The sequence below is a fragment of the Schistocerca gregaria genome, chromosome 8 (assembly GCF_023897955.1).
Source record: "Schistocerca gregaria isolate iqSchGreg1 chromosome 8, iqSchGreg1.2, whole genome shotgun sequence".
NCBI classification, from domain to species: domain Eukaryota; kingdom Metazoa; phylum Arthropoda; class Insecta; order Orthoptera; family Acrididae; genus Schistocerca; species Schistocerca gregaria.
In genome coordinates, this window is record NC_064927.1 from 263,522,418 (window position 1) to 263,546,944 (window position 24,527).

Sequence of the window (24,527 nt, forward strand, 5' to 3'; positions counted from 1 at the left end):
TACTGCAGTGGCCCAGAGTAATTTTAGATTCAGTGCAGTAAAGGAAAGGCTGCACTCCTGCTTATGTTTTATAATATTATTTTCTGACATTTTAACTGAGCACCACAACTCTGTAACTGTATTGACCGATAGATCAAAACAGGAAGACACCACTGGTTGCTCTGCTGTTTTCCCCGACCATGTCCTCAAGATCCAATTGGCCCAATAGTTTACTGTCTCTGATGCATAATTCTATGCAGTCTTGTGTGTACTGAGTATATGATATGAGTTGCAAGTGATAAATTACTCATCTGTTCTGATTCTCTGAGTACCCTTCACTCTTTACAGTGTTTGCACCCAACTGATAAAGGAACCCAGAATATACATGATGGCCTCCAATAGGACACCTACACACCTACAAAGGAAGTGTCTTTCTGCTGGGAACCAGGGCACATGGATATTATGGGGATGAAAGGGAGGATGTAGCAACCAAGGAGATGTGTTCTGATTCTCAGATAGTTTTGTGTACCATCCCCCTATATGCTATCACCTTGTTGTTGAGGTACAGAGTCATGCACTGATGGGAAGAAGAGTCATTGGAAGCGACAGACAATAAACTGAGTCTGCTACAGTCTACAGTGCAGCCATGAAGTACCTCCTTCTAGCTGCACTGGCAGGATAAGATTCTTCTTTTTTGTCTTTGTGTACAACACAGCCATATGACACATGGCGTCCTCCTCCAGTGAGACGACCCCCTAGTGTGTGGTGCTTGAAATGTGCAAATCACACTGTGCCACATTTTATTTAACAGTTTCTGCAGTATTGTACATTTCTGTGTGTGAATGTGTGTACATTTGTTAGAAAGAGAGTATGAGGTTGAAAGATAGCATGAATACTGTTTTCTGTTACATGTTTCTCTGCTTCACACAACAGTTCACAAAGGATGAGCAGTTGCTTGTCCCTCACTTTACATTTTTAAACTCCAAGTTGCGTAAGAATATTTAACACATGAAAGTGTGTGCTCATTTTGAACTCTTTAAGTTGTAAATTGCTAGAAATATTGTTGAGCATTGCACTGGATTAGGAGTTTCCATTATAACTCTCCTTAATTTAGGAATTACTGCCTTCTTGTATCAAACTTGAATCAGTGTGAGCCTTAGAATTTTGTTTCACCTTGGATGGCTTTTACATGCTAACAATGGAATCCTGAAATTTTGAAGTCAGTTCAGCTGTCTGATGAACTTCTTGTCCCTGCAAGATTAATAGAGAATGAATTAAACCCAACTCAGATTGCATCTGTTTGCATAGTGTTACATCCTTTTAGGTGAAATGAGAATGTTTCAAATCCATAAGTCCTTGAAATTCATTTTTTAAATTCGGTAATAACTCTTGTCTTTCACCACTTTCCATGCAGTTTATTGTTCAGTTTGCAATTTTTCCACACTTTTTTTTACTGTTCATTTTTTGTCCATCTCTTTCATAAACTTGAGAATTACATATTAAGTAACTGTTATCAACTTTCCTAACAGCAGAATTGTTCATTATGGGTTATTGATTCAGCACACTAGAATCTGAATCTACAATCTCTATCACAATTAAATCTTTGGGTTCACTGTTGATACCAGTTTCACATTTTACCTACTCTACATAATTTTTTGACTTTGACCATCCTTTTTAACAATTTGATGACCATTAATACTTTCATCAGCCATTTTTGAAAGTATGCAGAAAACTGAAGAGACATTAAAACAGTCTATGTTTCATCAGATCAGTGCTCACAATGCATACTTTTTAGCATATTCAACACTGCACAGCTAAAACTGTGAGGCACCACTGCAAATTTAGTTCACATTCACCATTTCTTCCTGTCAGAGATTGGGACATGCATATGAAGACTGCTTATAGAGTTCTCATCCTGGAGTCAGTATCACCATATCTAGTACAATTAAAATATTGACATGATGTTTCTCCATCATCATAGCTTTGACTCTCGAGTTCAGTTCCAATCATATCCTATTTCTCCCTAGATTATATATCGCCAGTCTTTATTTGCTGTGTAACAGACACATCAAACTTTTGTGATTAGATTGTGAGAGTTAATTCAGGTTTACATGACTGCAATGGAAAATAGAAAGCTGTAAGTTAGAATAGTAAATTATGAGATATCACTTCATCTTCTTCATATGCCACAAGCTATGTTATTTTGGATACTCACAGGCTTCTAACCAGGCAACAAATATGCAAAATAATGCAGCTCACAGATTACAAACAAGACGACTGGGTTGATCATAAAAAAGTCATCCTGAAAAATCGATTTAACAACTCAGCCTAATATCCCAAAGCACACTGCTTATTATGCTATATGTGTTACTATAGAGACACGTACCAACACAGGTACTCTGCAGTAGTTTGTATCGTTAACAAGAAAATTAAAGTTAAAATTGTTGATACTGAAAGAATGTCAGACAGAACAGCTAGTATTAAAAACAAATTGTACTCCTTGGAAATTTTACAATTTTATCCCAAACAGCCTCAGGCCCTTATGAGGAAGTTGGAGATGTATATGAAGAGTTACAAGATCTCGTAAACAGATGTAATCCACATCATAAAACAGTAACACACAACTTTAATCTAAAAGAGGGGAATAAGCAGAAAAATTATTCCTCAGAAGAAAACACAGAATTCAGTACCTGGAATGATAGTGGAGACATGTTAAATAAATCACTCTTCTGGATCTTTGTGACCACAGCCTAGTAAGATGCTAAATAAAACTAGACACTAAGTCAGAATGAATTAAACCCATTAAGCACAAATGCAGTTTCATTTATTTAAAAAAAAAAAACTGACTGTAAAAGAAGGGGAATACAGATTAAAATTAACAAATGGGTTTAAGGCTCTGGAGAATGAAAAAGATATAGACATACATGTGAGAAGTGGTATTTTAATGGCTATTACCCTGGAAACAGCTACATATGTTGTAGGAACCAAGAGGAGTACACAAAATTACATTTCAAAGGACACAAGACAGTCAATCAAGAAGAGAAAAGATCACAAGTAAATAATGAAAGAAGTAAGATAGATTTAACTGAACTAAATATAACTGCTCAAAAACATTTACAAGAATGTGTCAGAAAGCTTAGCAATAAGACTGTAAAGGAAAGAACTTAAGTATGAAAGAAATAAAACAGCTAGAGGGTCTACACAAGGGTGATCCTGATGTTATTCAGTCTGTATACTGAGCAAGCAGCAAAGGAAACAAAAGAAAAATTTCAAGTAGGAATTAAAATCCATGGAGAAGAAATAAAAACTTTGAGGTTTGCCAATGACATTGTAATTCTTTCAGACAGCAAAGGACCTGGAAGAGCTGTTGAATGGAATGGACAGTGTCTTGAAAGGAGGATATAAGATGAACATCAACAAAATCAAAACAAGGATAATGGAATTTAGCAAGGACTTCAATTGGAAATGCTTAAAATACTCTGGTCATTTGTAATGTATGCTAGTGCCAGGACACAATCAATGCCTTCTCTGCATGATAGCAAAGGAAATACTGTTAACGACAGTGCTGCTAAAACAGAGTTACTAAACACAGTCTTCCAAAATTCCTTCACCAAAGATGATAAATTAAATTTACCAGAATTCGTAGTAGTTATCCTCAGAGTAGTGAAGTGACAGTGGCTAGATTGGACTTTTAGAGAAACTGGACAGTGAAAAAATTGGGACTTTGTACGGGTGCTGATGACCATGCAGTTGAGTGCCCTACAAACCAAAGATCATCATCATCGACGAAAGATCCGTACCCAAACATTGTGAAGTTGCACAAGTCACACCAAAATTTGAGAAAGGCAGTAGTAGCAATCCACTAAAGTACAGGTCCATATTATTAACATTGATATGCAGCTGGATGCTGTAACATATATGATGTTTGAACATTACGAATTACCTCGAAGAGAATTGTTTACTGACTCACTGTCAACACAGTTACAGAAAACATCATTCTTGGGAACACAACTATCTCTTTACTCATAGAAAGTCTTGAGTGCTATTTACATGGGATTTCAAATTGATTCCATATTTCTAGACTTTCAGAAGGCTTTTGACACTGCACCTCACAAATGGCTTGTAATAAAATTGCATGCTTATAGAATATCATCCCCCCCATGAACCATGGACCTTGCCGATGGTGGGGAGGCTTGCGTGCCTCAATGATACAGATAGCCGTACCGTAGGTGCAACCACAACGGAGGGGTATCTGTTGAGAGGCCAGACAAACATGTGGTTCCTGAAGAGGGGCAGCAGCCTTTTCAGTAGTTGCAGGGGCTACAGTCTGGATGATTGAGTGATCTGACCTTGTAACACCAACCAAAATGGCCTTGCTGTTTTGGTACTGCAGATGCCTGAAAGCAAGGGGAAACTACAGCCGTAATTTTTCCCAAGGGCATGCAGCTTTACTATTTGATTAAATGATGATGGCGTCCTCTTGGTTAAAATATTCCGGAAGTAAAATAGTCCCCCATTCGGATCTTCGGGCGGGGACTACTCAGGAGGATGTCGTTATCAGGAGAAAGAAAACTGGTGTTCTATGGATTGGAGTGTGGAATGTCAGATTCCTTAATAGGGCAGTTAGATTAGAAACTTTAAAAAGGGAAATGGATAGGTTAAAGTTAGATATAGTGCCAATTAGTGAAGTTTGGTGGCAGGAGGAACAAGACTTTTGGTCAGGTGAATACAGGGTTCTAAATACAAAATCAAATAGGGGTAATGCAGGAGTACGTTTAATAATGAATAAAAAAATAGGAGTACAGGTAAGCTACTACAAACAGCATAGTGAACACATTATTGTGGCCAAGATAGACACAAAACCCAGGCCTACTACAGTAGTACAAGTTTATATGCCAACTAGCTCGGCAGATGACGAAAAAATTGATGAAATGTATGATGAGATAAAAGAAATTATTCAGGTAGTGAAGGGAGGCGAAAATTTAGTAGTCATGGGGGACTGGAATTCAAGAGTAGGAAAAGGGAGAGAAGGAAACATAGTAGGTGAATATGGGTTGGTGCTAAGAAATGAAAGAGGAAGTCGCCTGGTAGAATTTTGCACAGAGCATAACTTAATCATAGCTAACACTTGGTTTAAGAATCATGAAAGAAGGTTGTATAGATGGAAGAATGCTGGAGATACTAGAAAGTATCAGACAGATTATATAATGGTAAGACAGAGCTTTAGGAAGCAGGTTTTAAATTGTAAGACATTTCCAGGTGCAGATGTGGACTCTGACCACAATCTATTGGTTATGAACTGTAGATTAAAACTGAAGAAACTGCAAAAAGGTGGGAATTTAGGAGATGGGACCTGGATAAACCGAGTAAACCACAGGTTGTACAGAGTTTCAGGGAGAGCATAAGGGAACAATTGACAGGAATGGGGGAAAGAAATAAACTAGAAGAAGAATGGGTAGCTTTGAGCGATGAAATAGTGAAGGCAGCAGAGGATCAAATAGGTAAAAAGACGAGGGCTAGTAGAAACCCTTGGGTAAAAGAAGAAATATTGAATTTAATTGATGAAAGGAGAAAATATAAAGATGCAGTAAATGAAGCAGGCAAAAAGGAATACAAACATTTCAAAAATGATATCGATAGGCAGTGCAAAATGGCTAAGCAAGGATGGCTAGAGGACAAATGTAAGGATGTAGAGGCTTGGGTAAGATAGATACTGCCTACAGGAAAATTAAAGAAACCTTTGGAGAAAGGAGAACCACTTGGATGAATATCAAGAGCTCAGATGGAAACCCAGTTATAAGCAAAGAAGGGAAAGCAGAAAGGTGGAAGGAGTATATAGAGGGTCTATTCAAGGGTGATGTACTTGAGGACAATATTATAGAAATGGAAGAGGATGTAGATGAAGATGAAATGGGAGATGTGATACTGCTTGAAGAGTTCGACAGAGCACTGAAAGACCTGAGTCGAGACAAGGCCCCCGGAGTAGACAACATTCCATTAGAACTACTGACAATCTTGGGAGAACCAGTCCTGACAGAACTCTACCATCTGGTGAGCAAGATGTATGAGACAGGCGAAATACCCTCAGACTTCAAGAAGAATATAATCGTTCCAATCCCAAAGAAAGCAGGTGTTGACAGATGTGAAAATTACTGAACTATCGGTTTAATAAGTCACAGCTGCAAAAGACTAACGCAAATTCTTTACAGACGAATGGAAAAACTGATAGAAGCCGACCTCGAGGAAGGTCAGTTTGGATTCCGTAGAAATGTTGGAACACGTGAGGCAAAACTGACCCTACGACTTATCTTAGAGGAAAGATTAAGGAAAGGCAAACTTACATTTCTAGCATTTGTAGACTTAGAGGAAGCTTTTGACAATGTTGATTGGAATACTCTCTTCCAAATTCTGAAGGTTGCAGGGGTAAAATACAGGGAGTGAAAAATTTGTTAACATCAGTATAGATTTAAATGTCAGGAAGTCGTTTCTGAAAGTATTTGTATGGAGTGTATCCATGTATGGAAGTGAAACATGGACAATAAATAGTTTAGACAAGAAGAGAATAGAAGCTTTCGAAATGTTTTGTACAGAAGAATGCTGAAGATTAGATGGGTAGATCACATAACTAATGAGGAGGTATTGAATAGAATTGGGGGGAAGAGGAGCTTGTGGCACAACTTGACTAGAAGAAGGGACCAGTTTGTAGGACATGTTCTGAGACATCGAGGGATCACCAATTTAGTATTGGAGGGCAGCATGTAGGGTAAAAATCATAGAGGGAGACCAAGAGATGAATACACTAAACAGATTCAGAAGGCTGCAGTAGGTATTGGGAGGTGAAGAAGCTTGCACAGGAAAGAGTAGCATGGAGAGCTGCATCAATCCAGTCTCAGGACTCAAGACCACAACAACAACATAGAATATCATCTCAGTTATATGACTGGATTTGTGATTTCTTGCCAGATAGGTTACAGCTGGTGTTAACTGACAGAAAATCATCAAGTAAAATAGAAGTGATTTTAGGTGTTTCTCAAGGTAGTGCTACAGGCCATCTGCTGTTACATATCTATATGAAAGATTTAGGAGACCATCTGAGCAGCCACATTGGGTTGTTTGCAGATGATGCTGTTATTTATTGTCTAGTAAAGTCAACAGAAGATCAAAATAAATAGCAAAATTATTTAGAAAAGATATCTGTATGGTGCAAATAATGAAAAGTGGAAGGTCATCCATATGAATGGTAAAAGGTATCTGCTATACTTCATTTACATGATAAGTCAGTCAAATTTAAAAGTTGTAAATTCAACTAAATACCTAGGAATTACAGTTATGAATAACTGAAATTGGAAAGAACACATACAGAATGTGGTGAGGAACTTAAAGCAAAGACTGAATTTTCTTGGAAGAAAACTTAGAAGATCCAACAGTTCTACTACAGATAGACTGGCTACACTACACTTCATCATACTCTTTTAGAGTACTGATGTGTGATGTGGGATCCTTGCCAGATAGAATTAACACAGTACAATGAGAAAGTTTAAAGAGGATCATCACATTTTGAATTATCTAGCAACAGGGGAGAGAATGTCACTGACATGATACAGGATTTGGGGTGGACATCTTTAAAACAAAAGTGTTTTTTGTTGTGGCTAAATCTTCTCTCAATATTTCAATCACTATCTTTCTCCTCTGAATGTGAAAATACTTTGTTGATTCCAATGTACATACGGAGGAATGATCATCATAACCAAATAAGGGAAATCAGAGCTCACATGGAAAGCTAAAGGTCTTTGTTTCTTCTGCACACTTATCAAGATTGGAATATTAGGGAATAATTGTGAAGGTCAATGAGCACTCTGCCAGGCACTTAAGTGTGATTTGCAGAGTACCCACGTAGCTATAGATGGAGATGTAACTTATGGAAGTACAAAAATTGAATTTCAACCACTGAGCAATGGAAAGGTGGATTATGGGCATAACAAGAAAAAACAGAAAGTCAACAATTTAATAAGAGTGCAGTTTTCTCGTTTGGCAGAGATGAACATACAGAGGTAGTTGATGCACCATCAAAAGGAGATTTCTCAGATGACTAGCATAGTTCATATTGCTGGAAGGCAGGACTGGCAGAGGGCACACACAGTTCTAGAGGCCACTGCAGTTGCCAATTGTGCTGAGTAAACACTCTGATATCAAGCAATCTATAGGTCCACAACAATGTATGCTAGTGCAGATAATTCAGCTGCTTTACAGAGTGTGCCACACAAGTCCCAAAAAGTGGTTCTCAGGTTTGAATCCACAACCAGTAAACACCAATGGATTAACAGTAAAATGTAAAGATTGTATTTATAGTTCTCAGCTGCCCAGGGATGAAATCAATTGACTTTTGATGACCTTGTGTACATGGATTTCTCTTTGGACGGCTACTGTTTATGACACTTACTGCATTTACAGAATGATTAGGTCACAACTTCTCCTTCAAAGTCAATCGATTTCATTTGTGGGCAGCTGAGAACTATTAATATAATCTTTATACATTTTACTGTAAATCCATTGGTGTTTACTGGTTGTGGATTCAAACCTGAGAACCTCTTTTTGGGGCTTACGTTCTGTCGATTGTGTACCTGAGTCCAAGCATTGCTTTGCAGGAGTCTCTATCTGGTCATGTAATGGACATTGTTTGTTTGTGCTTTGCAGAAAATTAAAAATGGGAAAATAACTAGTTGAGATTGGGATAGCAGCTGTTAAAAAAGTGAAATGGAGATGGTTTGAGCATGTAGTGAGGCAAAATGAAAGGGAAACACCTACAGAAATTGTGTGTTAATTTTCCCATGAGAAGAAAAAACTCTGAAAGTTATCTAATTCTTGGCATAAGGAAACAAGAAAGTCAAATTCAGATGCAAAAGATTAAAACTGTAATTGTCTGGAAGAGGCAGTTGATGGTAAATTGTTGTTGATGATGATGAGTGATACACATTTAGCTCAACTGATGATAGTCATTTGGTAACATTACAATTGCCATTTTTTAAATCTATATGCAGAGCTTTCAATTCCCAGTACATTTCATGCCACTGTGTCACTCTATACAGTATCAATATAGGCCAGGCCAGTCACTTTCTGACTCCAAAAAGTTTGTCATAAACATAATGAAATACTATAGAAGAAATTTATCCTCAAATGGGATCGCTGTTTTCTTGGACTAAATTTTGATTCCACAAATTCAAATTGGAAGGACACTCAGAAATCTCTTCTGGAATTAGCTTGTGACATCGCATCTCATGTGAGGTCCGCACCACTATTTTCCAACTTTGCAAGCAAACCAGTAATTTAAAAATAATTTACTGTGTATCAGTTCAAAATGTTCTCATCAATATAGAAATGGCATAGTTGTCTGCTTCAAGATCATTTCTGTGCTGTACAGTTCTATGATAATGATACTATGTTGTTATACATGAAAACACTAACCACATATTTAGTTGTACTCTCTTGTTTATTAACTCAACAGTTTCACTTTAAGTAAAAGTTATAGAATATTTTACCATAATAGACGATACTGTGTGACACAAAGACATCAAATTGCTTGACACAAAATCATATTTGTCCTCTCAAATGCAAATACCAACACCTTGACTGGTGTCCAAGTAACCAACAGAGTGGACATATTATGGAATAAACACATCAGTTACATTTTAACATTTGACACAGTTCTCAAATAGAAGAAAATATTTATGATGAAACCTAAATAGATGACGGTGATTTTCTTGTAATTATTCTTCTTATATGCAATAATAATTAATTACACAAATACAAATTATAGTTCCTGTATTCTGCAGTGTAGTCGAAACAGTCTTGGCAACATATAGGCCAGTTGGTAGAATAATTCATTAAATGCCTCTGTATGAGCTGTAATTAATCTTATCTTGTCCACACAATCACTATGTGAGCTGTACATAGGGGGCTGTAGTATATCCTTAGAGTCACCATTTAAAGCTGTTTCTTGATACCTTGTAAGCAGGCTTTGTTGAGATAGTTTGTGTCCATCTTCAAGAGTCTGCCAATTAAGTTTCTTCAGCATCTATGCGACACTCTCCCAAAGGCCAAACAAACCTATGACCATTTGTGCTGCCCTTCTCTGAATATGTTTAATATCCTCTGTTAGTTATATCTGAATAGGGAGGTCCCAACCTCTTGAGCAATATTCTAGAAAGTGTTGCATGACTGATTTGTGATCCATCTCCTATGTAGACTGATAGCATCAAAGTCATATCTGTTAGGGGTTTGTTAACTTAAAATCTGGAAGAAATCATAGGATTCATTTTTTGCCTATAATTTCTTTATAGTGTATTGGTGAAGGTCTTTACATAATAGCTGTAGGATGAATGGAATATTATTAAATGTGTTGTGTGCAATAACATAGACCTCTTGGTGTTTAACAGTGTGAAGTAGACAGTAACTGTAATAAACAGATAGTCCAGTGCAGCAGGATCTTTGCACATGTGCCATATATTAAGACAAAGTAATCATTGAAACAAGGTCAAGGATAGCTATTAACATTATATAAAAATTATAGCTGCCATCAAATGATATGTTGCTTTTCACATCCTTTAATTGCAAATAACTGGGCTTTCCTACTGATTAGATTTTTCTCTTTAGCAAAAGTGACAAAAAGCAGATTACAGAGTGCCTGACAGCTCAACACAAAAATTTTGTCCCAAGTACAGATAGTGTTGAGGATCAGTGGACAAAGTTCAAAACCATCGTACAAGATGCGTTAGATGAGTATGTGCCAAGCAAGATCATAAGAGATGAAAAAGAGCCACTGTGGTACAACAACCGAGTTAGAAAACTGCTGCGGAAGCAAAGGGAACTTCACAGCAAACATAAACATAGCCAAAGCCTTGCAGACAAACAAAAATTACGCGAAGAAAAATGTAGTGTGAGGAGGGCTATGCGAGAGGCATTCAATGAATTCGAAAGTAAATTTCTATGTACTGACTTGGCAGGAAATCCTAAGAAATTTTGGTCTTATGTCAAAGTGGTAGGTGGATCAAAACAAAATGTCCAGACACTCTGTGACCAAAATGGTACTGAAACAGAGGATGACAGTCTAAAGGCCGAAATAGTAAATGTGTTTTTCCATAGCTGTTTCACAAAGGAAGACTGCACTGTAGTTCCTTCTCTAGATTGTCGCACAGATGACAAAAAGGTAGATATCGAAATAGATGACAGAGGGATAGAGAAACAATTAAAATTGCTCAGAATATGAAATGCTGCTGGATCTGATGGGATTCCAGTTTGATTTTACACAGAGTATGCAAAGGAACTTGCCCCCTTCTTGGAGTGGTTTACTGTAGGTCTCTAGAAGAGCATAGTATTCCAAAGGATTGGAAAAGGGCACAGGTCATCCCCATTTTCAAGAAGGGACGTGGAACAGATGTGCAGAACTATAGAGCTATATCTCTGATGTCCATCAGTTGTAGAATTTTGGAACACGTATTATGCTCGAGTGTAATGACTTTTCTGGAGACTAGAAATCTACTCTGTAGGATTCAGCATGGGTTTCAAAAAAGACGGTCATTTGAAACCCAGCTCGCGCATTTCATCCATGAGACTCAGAGGGCCATAGACACGGGTTCACAGGTAGATGCTGTGTTTCTTGACTTCCGCAAGGCGTTCCATACAGTTCCCCACAGTCATTTTTTGAACAAAGTAAGAGCATATGGACTATCAGATCAATTGTGTGATTGGATTGAAGAGTTCCTAGATAACAGAACACAGCATGTCATTCTCAATGGAGAGAAGTCTTCTGAAGTAAGAGTGATTTCAGGTGTGCCACAGGGGAGTGTCGTAGGACCATTGCTATCCACAATATAAATAAATGACCTTGTGGATGACATCGGAAGTTCACTGAGGTTTTTTGTGGATGATGCTGTGGTGTATCAAGAGGTTGTGACAATGGAAAATTGTACTGAAATGCAGAAGGGTCTGCAGCAAATCGACGCATGGTGCAGGGAATGGCAATTGAATCTCAATGTAGACAAGTGTAATGTGCTGAAAATACATAGAAAGATAGATCCCTTATCATTTAGCTACAAAATAGCAGGTCAGCAACTGGAAGCAGTTAATTTAACAAATTATCTGGGAGCACGCATTAGGAGTGATTTAAAATGGAATGAGCATATAAAGCTGATCGTCGGTAAAGCAGATGCCAGACTGAGATTCATTGGAAGAATCCTAAGGAAATGCAATCTGAAAACAAAGGATGTAGGTTACAGTATGCTTGTTCACCCACTGCATGAATACTGCTCAGCAGTGTGGGATCAGTACCAGATAGGGTTGATAGAAGAGATAGAGAAGATCCAACGGAGAGCAGCGCACTTCGTTACAGGATCATTTGGTAATCGCAAAAGTGTTATGGAGATGATAGATAAACTCCAGTGGAAGACTCTGCAGGAGAGATGCTCAGTAGCTCAATACGGGCTTTTGTTAAAGTTTCGAGAACATACCTTCACTGAAGAGCCCACACAGAAGCATACCGACAATCCTTCTTTCCACGAACAATACGAGACTGGAATAGAAGGGAGAATCGATAGAGGTACTCAGGGTACCCGCCGCCACACACCGTCAGGTGGCTTGCAGAGTATGGATGTAGATGTAGATGTAGATTACATTTCAGCTATTTAAGTTTAATCTACAGTCTGATGTGATACCTAAACCATGCAATGCAACATATTGCATATAACAACATTTTTTTTTCTGCAGAATAGAGTATAATACATATTTGTTGCAATTTATCATTTCTCCCACCTCTTACATTAAGCGTCTTTTACCACTGGTTAATATTGTTCATGATTAGCACTAAGAGGTGCAGCATCTTCAGCTGAACATGTAATGCCAATGTTCTTGGACTCTGCATCTGATTGTTGATAGTGATATCTGTTTGGTAAGAATGACTGGAATTTGATAGTATGGCTTATAGATATTGAATTTACCTGCTAGACACCGTCAGTTGACCTAAAAGAAATGTCAGAAATGATCACAAATCCACAATATCAGCATGTTTTTGGAATTGGTATTAAATTGTTAGAGGGAGTGTTAAGATGGGCGGCACTTTTAATGTCTACTAGAGAGAGTAGTGCAGTTATATTATAAAATGGAAAATAAATATTAGTTTCAGTGTAGAAAATGGGAGAAGCTTGTGGGAACCTGAACAAAGAAATTCTTTTAGCCAACATATCAAATCAGACAAGAAACACACTGTGAACATTATTGCCACAAATTTAGCAGTAATAAAATCTGCTATAGCTAGCCAAACCTTATAAATTACTTTTACAAAAGTACACAGAGCTACATTACCACCATAGAGTCTAGAAGAAAAGTAGGCGCTAGGCATTTCTACCATCACTTAGTGCTGGGTGAAGAATATTTCGGTATATGTACTAGTCAGATCTTACACAATTTTAAAACACTGCATTTGACAAGCTTAAAACAAGGTAAGTGAGCTATGCTGTCTGCAATGAAATATAAAATGTTGACATCCTTTAAGGCAATTATGAAACTTCAGGTCACGTATAATAAGTAATTAAAACATACTGATGAAGATCAAAATATAGCTCAACATGCAAAAAATTATCTATAGAGGCACATACCTATCAATAATGCAGACTAAAACATAGGAGATAAAAGATAATATAAACTCACCATATACCTTGAAGATGTTAATTGTGGTGAAACTTTTTAAAGCTCGAATGATGTCGTCACAGACTTTGCTGATAAGAGATCTTTGCTTATTTCTTTCACATGAAAGAAAAAGCAGCACTGCATGAAATGAAAAATTAATTTTCTGGCAAGGTCAAGTTTATGTTCCAACAACATCCTAAATCACATGTTCCTCAAACAGTTTCATCAGTGTCATCTAAACACTCATAAAATATATACCCCATAGTTTTGAGATGGAAGACAATTTCTTTTCAAGGTAGGTAAGTCAAATGAAAAGGCTATTTATTGAGCCATAGTTCTTTATTGCAGTGAAGGTTGAGTCATACGACATTTCTTTCGCAAGGGTTTGAATACACCTAACACGCGTGCTCTGTTTATTAAGCTTTTTGACAATGAAACATGCTATGTGATAAACTAAACACTGTTTTGGAATATTGTCTTTGTATAGAGTAGGAAGATCATTTTCCTAGTCCACTATCACCATTTTATCCATAATTTTGTCCTCAGCAGATAAATTAATGCATTTGTTTCATACCTCCATTTCTTTAGAACGTAAGCACATCTGATTTCAGTTCACAGTTCCCAGATGCAGATACAGCATCTTAACTGGAACATACATGCATTGTAACATACGTAAAAATCTACAGTCGATGGATGCTCTTCACAACTGATAGATCTCAAAATTCCAAAATGATGTTCCAAAGGATCTTGGTTGAATTTTCCTGTCATTACATACTTAAAACCTTTGGAGCATAAATACTGATAAATTTCCAATGTACTCTTTAATGTAACAGAGATTCCATTGTGCTGTTTGAGAAATTGTGTTGTTTTCTGAGCAGATGGTTTTGTAAAAGTCAGTTAATATTTTGTGTGAGGGGAAATCTTTGTAGAGTGAGTTATTTGGTATTCAAGAGTTGAGTGCATCTGATACATTATGGTATTCATATCGCTTGTGAATAGGGCCATGTTTTCACTGTTGCTAAAATTCTTGAGATTAGTTTTGTGGAAAAAATGTACATACATGCTCAAAAATATTACTCTACTGTTACTTTTTGATAAAAAATTCCTTAACATTGTGAAACACCACTAAACACAGCAACAACTGTAAATGTGTCTTACGAGCTGCACCATTAGAAATGTACTTAAGCCAGTCACAAGCAACAGCTGCGCAGTCTGTCGGTGTGCACAGCAGCTACTGTTATAAAAGCTATCACAAAAACAGAAGTAATGACACTTCTTTTTCTAATCACTATGGTGTCACTACAAATTTAAGAAACTATGTGTACTATTGGAGCTTTATATGTATTATATAATTTACAGGTACTATGTCTTTATTGGCAGTTTATCTTCAATCCCCATACGTAATATTGCTCAGCATAATTTATTTTGTTCTTTCAGTGATATTCATATGTAGCATCAAAACAGTAGCACATTGTTTCAAGTACTTATGCAATAAAATATTTGTACTCAGTATAGTATACTGTGTGACAGTGACAGATCACAAATAAAATACACATCACTGTTAATAAATATTGTAAGTATACTATTGTAAACACTTACAAAGGATATTTTTCTCGTCTGTGAGCTGTGTTGTTGTAAATCAAAAATCATATTGCTATGCTAATGGGTAGTACTTGGTTGAAAGAATTATATTAACCACTCGCCTTGTAGTTGAGGCATTGTCTTTGATTGTCATATGATGACTGAAAACTTTGCTGAGCGATAATTCAAACATTCAGCAATGTTCTCAGCATAGTTTATGTGCCTATGAATGATTCCAAGCCTCAAATATATGGAAACTTATTATTTTACTGTTTCCATTATTTAAAAAGCACATTCTCTAAATGAAGAGAGGAGAATAGTTCAGATATGTAAGCACGACAACAGAGCCATGAAAATGTAACTAATGCTGACAATGGAAATTAGTGTAGTACATATCGCACAGTCAACAGAAAAGATTCATTACGCTTTTCCAAACAGTGATAAGTCTAGGCTGTAATATCAACAATTTGGAAAGGACTCAATGCAACTCACCATAAAGATGACACAGTGTGCTGCAGGCAGGCACAACAAAGAGACTGTTACACACTAAGATTTCAGAAAATCTCACATGCATTCACACAAGCAAGCCGCCCCCCCCCCCCCCCCCCCCTCTCTCTCTCTCTCTCTCTCTCTCTCTCTCTCTCTCTCTCTCTCTCACACACACACACACACACATGACTGCTGTCTTGGCTGCTCAAAGACCAGAGCAGCGAGAGATAGCAGTCATGTGTGAGGTGTGATTACTTGTTTGAATTTATGTGAGTTTCTCTTTTCTTAAGAAGGCTTTGGCTGAAAGCTTAATGTAACAGTCATTTCACTGTGCCCATCAGAAATCCATCATGTCATCATTACAATGAGTAGCACTCTAGCCTTTCCATAATTGTTGATTTTCCATTATGCATTTGGCACTTGACAATAATTTCACTGTCATCATGAAAACAACAGCCTGAAAAGCATCATGCAGAATAGCAATGAATGATCTTCAGGGTAGACGGGAAGAATATGTACTGCTCTTAACGAATTAAAACTCACTTCATCAAATAATATAGTTACTATGTTCTTTTTTTCCTCAAACGTAATTCACTGTGCTTCTGTACAAGTGCTCTCATTGGTGTGTTTACTATGTCACTCTGCTGCTTTCAATATTGCAAATGGCATTACTGTTCCTTTTACCAACATTTCTAATTTGGAAATATTCTTCAATACATTAATTATTCAGTAATGCTTCAGAAAGTTACATAGCTAGACATTAACTCAAAATGGAGTTAATTGATTAGTATTAACTACCATAAAAATATAACATCTTGCTTCAACATTTCACTTATGCAGTATCACATTCTAATCTAACTGCACCTCATGAAGTACAAATAAAATCTCTCCAGAAATCAATCAAATTTTAATCTATCTCCTTTTCTGGGCTGACAAGCCTTCCCAAAACCAGCTGCACTCCAATCTGTCTCCTTCTTTTCGGCTGTCATCTCAAGCCTGTGCATCTTGAATTTGAATCACACGTGGCAGCAGTACTGCGCGACGCAGTCTCTTCCAGAACAACTGCACATATAATGTCACAAAATAATTTTTTAAAATAATTATTCTAAATAATTGACATGTTATCAGTGAAATTTGAAACATTTTATCACTTCTAATATTTTTGCCACATCATTTGAGAAACAATAATAAATTTGGTAAATGGCTTCTGGTAGTGAAAATTATTTAAATGCAGGATATTAAAATAATTAAAAACATTAGAAGCAATGAAGAGAGGTAGTCCAACATTGAATTCAGTATTACTTTTGCAGGTACGACATTTGCAGTAAACTAAAAAAAGGGGGTCCAAATGACAGTCATTGAAAATGTGGTGTGACCATTAAATAATGAATTAAGTGAGCGGGAATGCATGTGGCAGAGTTGAATTAGAAAGAGGATACCAAAAGAAGGGTATTTTCAATAAAATATTGAAGAAATGTATCAACATATGAAGAGAGAGTAAAGAATGGCCTGCTGGTGCTTCATTAAACCTCAAGACAGATCATAAACAATGTACCAAAATTAATTTTGCTGAAAAAACGAGTCAGATATAGTGGAAACCCGATGCAATGAGGGACCAGTATGGAGGTATTATTAATACAAGGGTGTGGATTAATTACTGATATTAATAAGACTAAATAATTATCAAATTCAGCAAAAAGTTGAAGTAACAGATTAAGGTTGTCCTGTGGCATAATATTCTGTGTTAAATCACACTTTAAAATGGAAATCATACATTTCATTTCCCTTATTGGTTGGAACCAATTAAGAAGGAGAACCTTCATGGACATGAAACAAGTCAGTGTATACTTCAACAAAAGAGAACCAACCCTCAGAAACTGAATCTGTACACTTTTAACAACAAAACTATTGATATTATATTTAATATGTTTTTGTTTGGAAAAGCTGAAAGTAATTTCTGTTAGTAAATTAGCACAAAAGCTGTTCCTTAAAATAAAGTTGACACTTCATTAGTTATATTAAAGTGCTCTGTTTATCTACTACTGGTAGCTCATAGTGATAGTTTTCAGAGAAAATAGTTACCCACACTTGAAACAACAGATGCTTGTTTAAAGTGAAGCTTCTCACTTAACATGCAGTTAACATGAATTTTCAGTGGCTGAATCTAGATAATGTAATTTGCAGAAGAAGTGGCTAGCAAGATACATTCTTAATCTGTTTAACTGGTATTGATTCTAAATTTCTTGTTTTCTTTGTTGCTAAACTGTAGAAGACCTTTTCCCAAGAGTATATAACTCCATTCCGAACGACAGACAAGAAGGAAATGACTTAGTAAGTTTTTGCCTTGAGTTGTGAATATGTAAAGCACAGTTCTGAAAAAACTTATATTTTTAACAGTAACAGATAACTTTAAGGGGTATTGTTCTAAAGATGGCACCCTCTTAAGTGCAACATTCTGAAGATAAAATAGTTACCCATTTGGAACTCAAGGTGGAGAACACTCAGGAGGATGTTAGCACAAGGAAAAAGCAATAATTAAGGCATCAATAGACAAAGGAAATTATTCAGATATTGAGGGGAGATGAAAATTTATTTGTGGTGGTGTACTTTAATTCATTAGCAGGAAAAGGAAGAGAAGGAAAACTAATAGGATTTCATGGATTGATCTGAAGGAATGAAAGCAGAAGCCATCTGGTATAATTATGCACAGATCTCAGTGTAACCATTGCTGAGTCTTGGTTTAGGAATCATGAAAGAAAATAGTATACTTGGAAGTGACCTGTAGACCCAAGAAGGTTTCTCATAGATTAAATGTTGGCGAGACAGAGATTTCAAACTCAGATTTGAAAATAAAAAACATTTCTTAGGGCAGATGTATATATTATGGCCTTAATTTATTGGCAATAAACTGCAGATTAAAACTGAATAAATTGCAGAATGATACGAAGTTAAGGAGATGGAACTTGTATAAATTGAATTTACAAGAGGTTGTTGTGATTTTCAGAGGGAACATTAGATAACGATTTACTGAAACAGGGAAAAGAAATACAATAGAAATCAAATGGGCAACTTTGAAACAGTAAGTGTTGAAGGCAGTAGAAGATCCAATAGGCAGATAGATGAGGCTCAGTAGAAATCCTTGAATGACAAAGAAGATATTGAATTTTGTTGACTAAAGGAGAAAATATGAAAATGTAGCAAATTAAGTAGGCAGAGGGGAATACAGATGTCAGAAACTGAGATTGACAAATAGTGCCAAATGGAAGACAAGGATGGCAGGAGGACAAATGTAAAGCTGTAGAAGCATGTATTACTAAGGGGGACATCTTGTGATCCAGCAGGCAACATGTAAATACTCTGTAGAGCATGTTGGATTACAACAGCAGTATGTGGTATCTTTTATCCTCTTGGAAGACAGCCTGTGGAATGCTGTTCATGAATCACAACACATCAGGTCACATCACCAGATTGAAGTACAAATTTGCAGTAAGAGCGCATGGGATAACCACAAGAGTGTTCATGCTGTCATATGAAATCACACACCTCAGCTATAATTCCAGGTGTAGGTTCTATTTTTCTAGCACACAGACTAGTTGGTAGCAAGCTCTCAACTAGCCTCCGTCTAATAAACACACATCCGTCACTGGCAGCATGGCAGAAACAACTTTCATCAGAAAACACAACAGAGCTCTGCTTTGCTCTGCAGTGAGCTCTTCCTTGACACAGCTGAAGACACAAGTGCTGGTGGTTTGGAATCAGTGGAATGGACGCTACAGAGCACCTGGCTTAGAGCTGTTCTTGGAGTCCATTGTGTCACTGTTGTGACAACTACTGCTTAAATCACCGCTGCAAATGCACTATAATGCACTGAAGCCATATGCTGAACACAGTGGTATTCCCTCTCCGTAGTGCCACATGGCTGAGTGGAGCCCACTCTTGTTGCAACCATACAGTCCCACAACCACTGCTGCCAGCAATCATATACAGTGACTGCATCCCTGCCAACTCTTCCTGCAGTATTGTAGAAGGAACATCCAGCTTCTCATATTCCTATTACAGAACCTTGTTCAAACTCAATGAGGTGTTGCTAAGGGCATCTTTGTTGTCTTAAAGGCATTCTTGACTAACATCAACTTACCATGTCCAACCTCTAATGTAATTAATGCTCACATCTGTTGCAGCATGTATTTTAAGCAAACCTGATTTGCACACTCATAGTGGCACTACTATTCCCACTCTTACGTAACTACTGCAAAATTTGAATAGACATCATCTTTCAGATGTCGAAACATGCCTACCAGCTTTTGTTTATATTGCACAATTCCTTCTTGGTTTTCTTTCAGTGTGTGTAAGAAAGGTGTGTATATTACTCTACCATCAATTTAATAAATCACAATTGCAAAATACTGACACTGAAGTCAATCAGGATCCTGGAGAAATCTATGAAAATGCAAGTCAGTATTGACAATAAGATTATCTTAGAAGATAAGTTGAAAAAGTCCAAACTTATGTTTCAAGCATTTCTAGATTTAGAAAAAGCTTCTGTCAATGTTGACAGGAACAAAATCTTTGAAATTCTGAAGAAAGCACTGATAAAATTCAGGAATGAAGGGCTGTTTACAACTTGCAGAAAAATGAGACTGCAGCTTGTAAGAGTTGAAGGACATGAAAGGCTATCTACACATACAGTGAAAATGTACTTAATTCATTAGACTATAAATTACACCTACTGGTAAATTTTGAGATCTGTCATTTGACTCTGTGAATCACAATACCTTTCAAGTAAATTAGAGTGTTGTGGTGTGGAGGTTCAATTCGAATAGCTCTGAGAGCAAACAAAGGGTGTCATTAGGAAAGAGCCATTTATTAAGCTACCTGGCATCATCCAACTGGGAACTAATTATGTGTGGCTTCACACAATGTTCCATCTCATGGACCTTACTTTTCCTTGTGTATATCAATGACCTTTCATGAATAATATTACCAAATGACAAATTTATTTTGTTTGCAGATGATACAAACATTGCAATAAATATCAAATTAAGTGTAGTCTTTAAAAAAGCCAGCTATTGAAATTTTTGTGGACATTAATAAATGGTTCCTAGCACATTCTTTGTCAATAAACTTTGAAGAGACATCCTACATGCAATTCAAAACTTGTAAGAGGTTTCGCACCAGGATATGCTTAAAATATGATGGCAAACAGATTGAAGTGTAAAACATTAAATTACTTGCTATTACAGCATAGTAATAAATGAGCTGGGAGGATTGCACCAAAGAACTGCAGAAGCACCTATGCCAATCTCTATTTGCAATGTGAATGTTGTCTGACATAGGGGACATAAAAATGAAAAGTTGACATATTAGTCGTACTTTTGGGGTTAATCGTCAAGCCAAGCTAAACTTTTCTGGGTACAAAAACATGTAATAAGATTTTTTGCAGTGTAAACTCAAGAGCATCCTTCTGAGACCTATTTAGAGGCTGGAGATATTAACTTCAGCTTTAAAATATATGTGTGCCTTAATCAAATTTGCCAGTAAAAATATCTCTCTATTTCAAACCAACAGCTTAGTCCATGGAATCGGTATTAGAAATAAGAATAATCTTCACAAATATTTAATATCACTTACTTAAAAGGTGTCCATTATTCAAGAACACACATTTTCAATAACTTGCTAGCAGTCATGAAAAGTTAAACTAAAATTAAAGTTCAGTTTAAGAGGATCTGTTGGTGACCAGCTCTTTTTACTCCATAAATGGATTTCTTATTAAAAATAACTGATGCGTACATGTATGTGTGTGTGTGTGTGTGTGTGTGTGTGTGTGTGTGTGTGTGTGTGTGTGTGTGTGTGTGTGTTTTACTAATAATATAAAATAATGTGATTATTACTACAACTGAACTTCTCTAAAAGTTCAATCAATAATATGATCATTGTAAATCAGTCTTGTAATACCTCGTAAATAAAAATATGTTTAAAACTTTTTTCATTCGTTCCCTTTCCATCATGATCATTCCACTTGGTATCTGTGGAAGACACAGTACCATTTTTTTTTTTTCATGCTATATATTTTTTGTTCTTCTGACATGTTCTATATCTTGGAGGAACTCTTCACTATGGATCAATTGGAACAAAAACTACTTCTAATCTAATCTAAGATAATCAAGAGGGAAGCAGTAGTTGAGAAGGCAGTGAGACAGCATTGTAACCTATTCCCAAGGCTATTCAACCTGTACATCAGCCAAGCAGTAAGGGAAACCAAAGTGAAACTTGGTAAGGACTTAAAGACTGGGGGGGATAAAAACTTCGTGGTTTGTAATTCTGTCAGAGATGGCAAAGGCTTTGGAAGAACATGGATAGTACCTTGAAATCAAGTTATGAGATGAGCATCAACAAACATAAAACAATGGAATGTAGTCAAATTAAATGATGCACTGCCAAGAGAATTAGATCATGAAATGAGATACTAAAAGTAGTAGAAGAATTTTGCAAATATTGCCGAAATAACTTATGATAACCAAGATAGAGAGAATATGAAATGCAGACTGGCAATAGCAAAAAAAAACATTTCTGAAAAAGATTTTGAAAAGGAAGTTGTCACTCAACATGTAGCGAAGATGCTGAGTTGCAGATAGGCACAACTAAAAGACTGTCACAAATAAATAGAGCTTACAGCCAGTAAGGCCTTCATCAAAAATACATCACACACACACACACACACACACACACACACACACACACACACACACACCACACACACATGCAAACATAACTCACACACATCACTGCAGTCTCAGGCAACTGAAACCACATTGCGAGCAACAGCACCAGTGCATGACGGGAAAGGCAACTGGGTGGGAGTAAGGAGGAGGCTGGGGTAGGGAGGGGGAGGGATAGTGTGATAAGGAGTGGCAGACAGAGTAGTGCTGCAGTCTAGATCAATGGCAGGGAAGAGGTAGGCTGGGGGGAGTACTGGAAAAGGAGAGAAATAAATAGACTGAGTGTGGGGGTGGAATGATGGCTGTGTAGCGGTGGTATGGAAACAGGGATGAGGCTGGATGGGTGAGGACAGTGACTAATGAAAGCTGAGGCTGGGAGGGTTATGGGAACTTAGGATGTATTGCAAGGAAAGTTTCCACATGTGCAATTTGGAAAAGCTGGCATTGGTGGGAAGGATCCTTATGGACAGGTAGTGAAGATCATTGAAATGAAGGATGTAATGTTTGGCAGTGTGCTCAGCAACAGGATCGTTCACTTGTTTCTTGGGCACAGTTTGCAGGTGACCATTCATGCAGACAGACAGCTTCTTGGTTCTCATGCCCACACAGAATGCAGCACATTGGTTGTAGCTTAGCTTGTAGATCACATGACTGGTTTCACAGGTAGCTCTGTCTTTGATGGGATAGGTGATCTTTGTGATGGACTGGAGTAGGTGGTTGTGGGAGGATGTATTGAACAGGTCTTGGATCTAGGTCTATTGCAGGGGCATGTGTCATGAGGTAAGAGGTTTGGAGCAGGTGTTGTATAAGAAAGGGCGGGTATATTGTGTAGGTTCAGTGGATGGCAGAATACCGTTGTGGGGTGGGTGGGAAGGATAGTAGGCAGGACATTTCTCAATTCAGGGCATGACAAAAGGTAGTTGAAACCCTAGCACAAAATGTAATTCACTCACTCCAGTACTGGACGGTAATGGGTTGCAAAGAGAATGCTCCTCTGTGGCAGGACGGTGGGACTCTGAGAGCTGGTGGGAAACTGGAAAGATAAAGCACAGGAGACTTGTTCTTGTATAAGGTTGGGAAGGAAAGTTACAGTCCATAAAGACTTCAGTGAGACCCTCAGTATATTTTGAGAGGGACTGCTCATCACTGCAGATGCAGCGACCACGGGTGGCTTGGCTGCATGTACATGTACTCGTAACCTTCCTGGTTACGACGTCGTTAGTCACTGTTCTCACCCATCCAGCCCCTTACCTTTTCCCATCCAGCACTACACAGCCATCATTCCACCATCAAACCAAATATTTTTACTTCTCTTCATTATCAGTACTCCCCCCTTCCCCTCCCCCATCTCTTCCCTGCAGCCCTCCGTCTAACCTGCAGCACTACCCTGTCTACCACCCCTACCATAATATCCCTCCACTTCCTCGCCCAAACTGCCTCCTTACCCCAACCCATTTGCCTCTCCCATCATGAACTGGTGCTGCTGCTCACAATGGGGCTGTCGTCTATTTTTGACAACGGTCTTACTGGCCGAAAGCTTTATTTATTTGTGACAGTCTTTTTGTTGTGTCTATCTGTAACTCTGCATCTTCACTATATGGTGAGTGGCAACTTTCCTTTTCATCATATTGTTACATTCAATCCTGGATTTTCCAATGTTTGATTTCTAAAAAGAGAAATTTGTTAACATTGAATATAAATATAAGTATTAGATAATTGTTTCTGAGGGCATCCAGCCTTGTACAGAAATGTAATGTTGAGAATAATAAGTTCTAACTAGAATAGAAAAGAAACTTTTGAAAAGTGGTGCTATAGAAGAATGCTGAAGATTTGTTGAGAAAACTGATGGCAGAGTTTGGCAGCAAGCAAGGAGCATTAGTTTTAAAAGATTTATTCACTGAAGAAAAAGAGCAATACATGTCACAACTAAAAACAACAAGAACAACACATGCAAGGACACCTAAACAGTAATAACAAGAAGAAAGTCTCTTCATCAAGAAAAATGAATTCAAGGCAAAGAAATCACAAGCAGCAAGATATGGAATTGCTATTCCTTCAATCAACTTCCATTCTCTGTAATCT

General features: G+C 37.3%; 2 protein-coding genes across 8 annotated transcripts in view; one reads left to right on the top strand and one right to left on the bottom strand.

Annotated features, from left to right (window-relative positions):
• LOC126284279 (dynein axonemal intermediate chain 7-like) overlaps positions 1 to 24,527 on the top strand; it is an 828,882-nt gene that overhangs the window by 266,567 nt on the left and 537,788 nt on the right. The gene's annotated exons all lie outside the window — the stretch shown is intronic.
• Positions 15,058 to 24,527, bottom strand: part of LOC126284278 (toll-like receptor 13) — a 213,424-nt gene continuing 203,954 nt past the window's right edge. For all 7 annotated transcript variants that reach the window (XM_049983100.1, XM_049983097.1, XM_049983102.1 and 4 more), the window contains one exon: positions 15,058 to 16,788. In XM_049983100.1, coding sequence (XP_049839057.1) covers positions 16,717 to 16,788 — 72 coding nt within the window. In that variant the 3' untranslated portion in view covers positions 15,058 to 16,716. The remainder of the gene's footprint in view (positions 16,789 to 24,527) is intronic.